Raw genomic sequence first — 971 nt, forward strand, 5'->3', positions numbered from 1 at the left:
TACTTGTTCAATTGCAGTGTTCAAACCGGCCATTAATAAATGTGAAACTTCATTTGGATTAAGAGGGAAATTTTATTCCATTTACAAAACAAAATTAGCTTAACATTTTGGTCAAGATTCTGATTCCGTGCTCTCCTCCTTCGACTCCTCAGAAACAGCGTCCCCTTCAAATTTGGAGTTCAGCACATCGAAGCACGTTGTTTTTCGAACAGTCGTCCGCACTCCTTTGGACCGAACCAAGCCCGGATACACATCACCACGAACCGAATAGTAATTCTTAGCCTTGTCCTTTTCCACCATTGAACGGAGTAGTTGACGTTTCTTTATCAGTTTCGAGTACAGCTCGACTCCCCCCAAGGCATAGTCCCGCCCAAGTTCCGCGGCTCTCCGGTCCAGATTCGAGTCGAATTGATCGCGAACTCTATCGTTCATCAGGACATATATCAAGCCCCAAATAGTAGCCACGAATCCGTAGATGACTGCTTGAGCGGTTTTGGGCCGGCCTGCGAGTCCGCGTTTTTCTCGGAGGAAGCGAATAACGGCAATAAAACACATGACATTAACGCTCAGGGCCAGAGATTTTATGTGATAGAACCCTGTTTGACCCCGGAGTAGTTCGCGCGCGATACCAAATCGCTTTCCATTGTCCGAGAGAATCAGGGTCTTTTGAAGCTTCTTGCCCATGACCAAGCTTACCACTTCGGGTTTAAGCTTGATCTCTTGGTCATGCGAGGCCACTCCGAATCTCAAGGTCGTCAAATCCACCTCGGACGGTTGACTCAAATGCCAATCCCCGGGATATCCCAACTGAGCGCCCCATACGCCCCCGATGCGACCGAAACAAAAGACATCTTCGAGATAGAGAGTGGTGAACAGAGGCGGGATTTGATGGGACTCGATCCCGACGTCACGGGCCACTTCCTCCACGAGTTGGGTGATCTCCGGGGAGATTGGAGTGGGCCGACCTCCTG

At 49.5% G+C, this 971-nt stretch overlaps 1 protein-coding gene across 1 annotated transcript; it reads right to left on the reverse strand.

The window, feature by feature from the left end:
* Positions 1-52: 52 nt before the first annotated feature.
* On the reverse strand, positions 53-971 carry LOC131892781 (transmembrane protein 177-like; the record flags this gene model as incomplete). Its single annotated transcript, XM_059242623.1, is given in 1 exon segment — positions 53-971. A coding segment is annotated over 1 exon segment (860 nt), but the record flags the coding sequence as incomplete, so codon positions are not given.

The sequence above is a fragment of the Tigriopus californicus genome, chromosome 2, assembly GCF_007210705.1.
Source record: "Tigriopus californicus strain San Diego chromosome 2, Tcal_SD_v2.1, whole genome shotgun sequence".
Lineage (NCBI taxonomy): Eukaryota > Metazoa > Arthropoda > Copepoda > Harpacticoida > Harpacticidae > Tigriopus > Tigriopus californicus.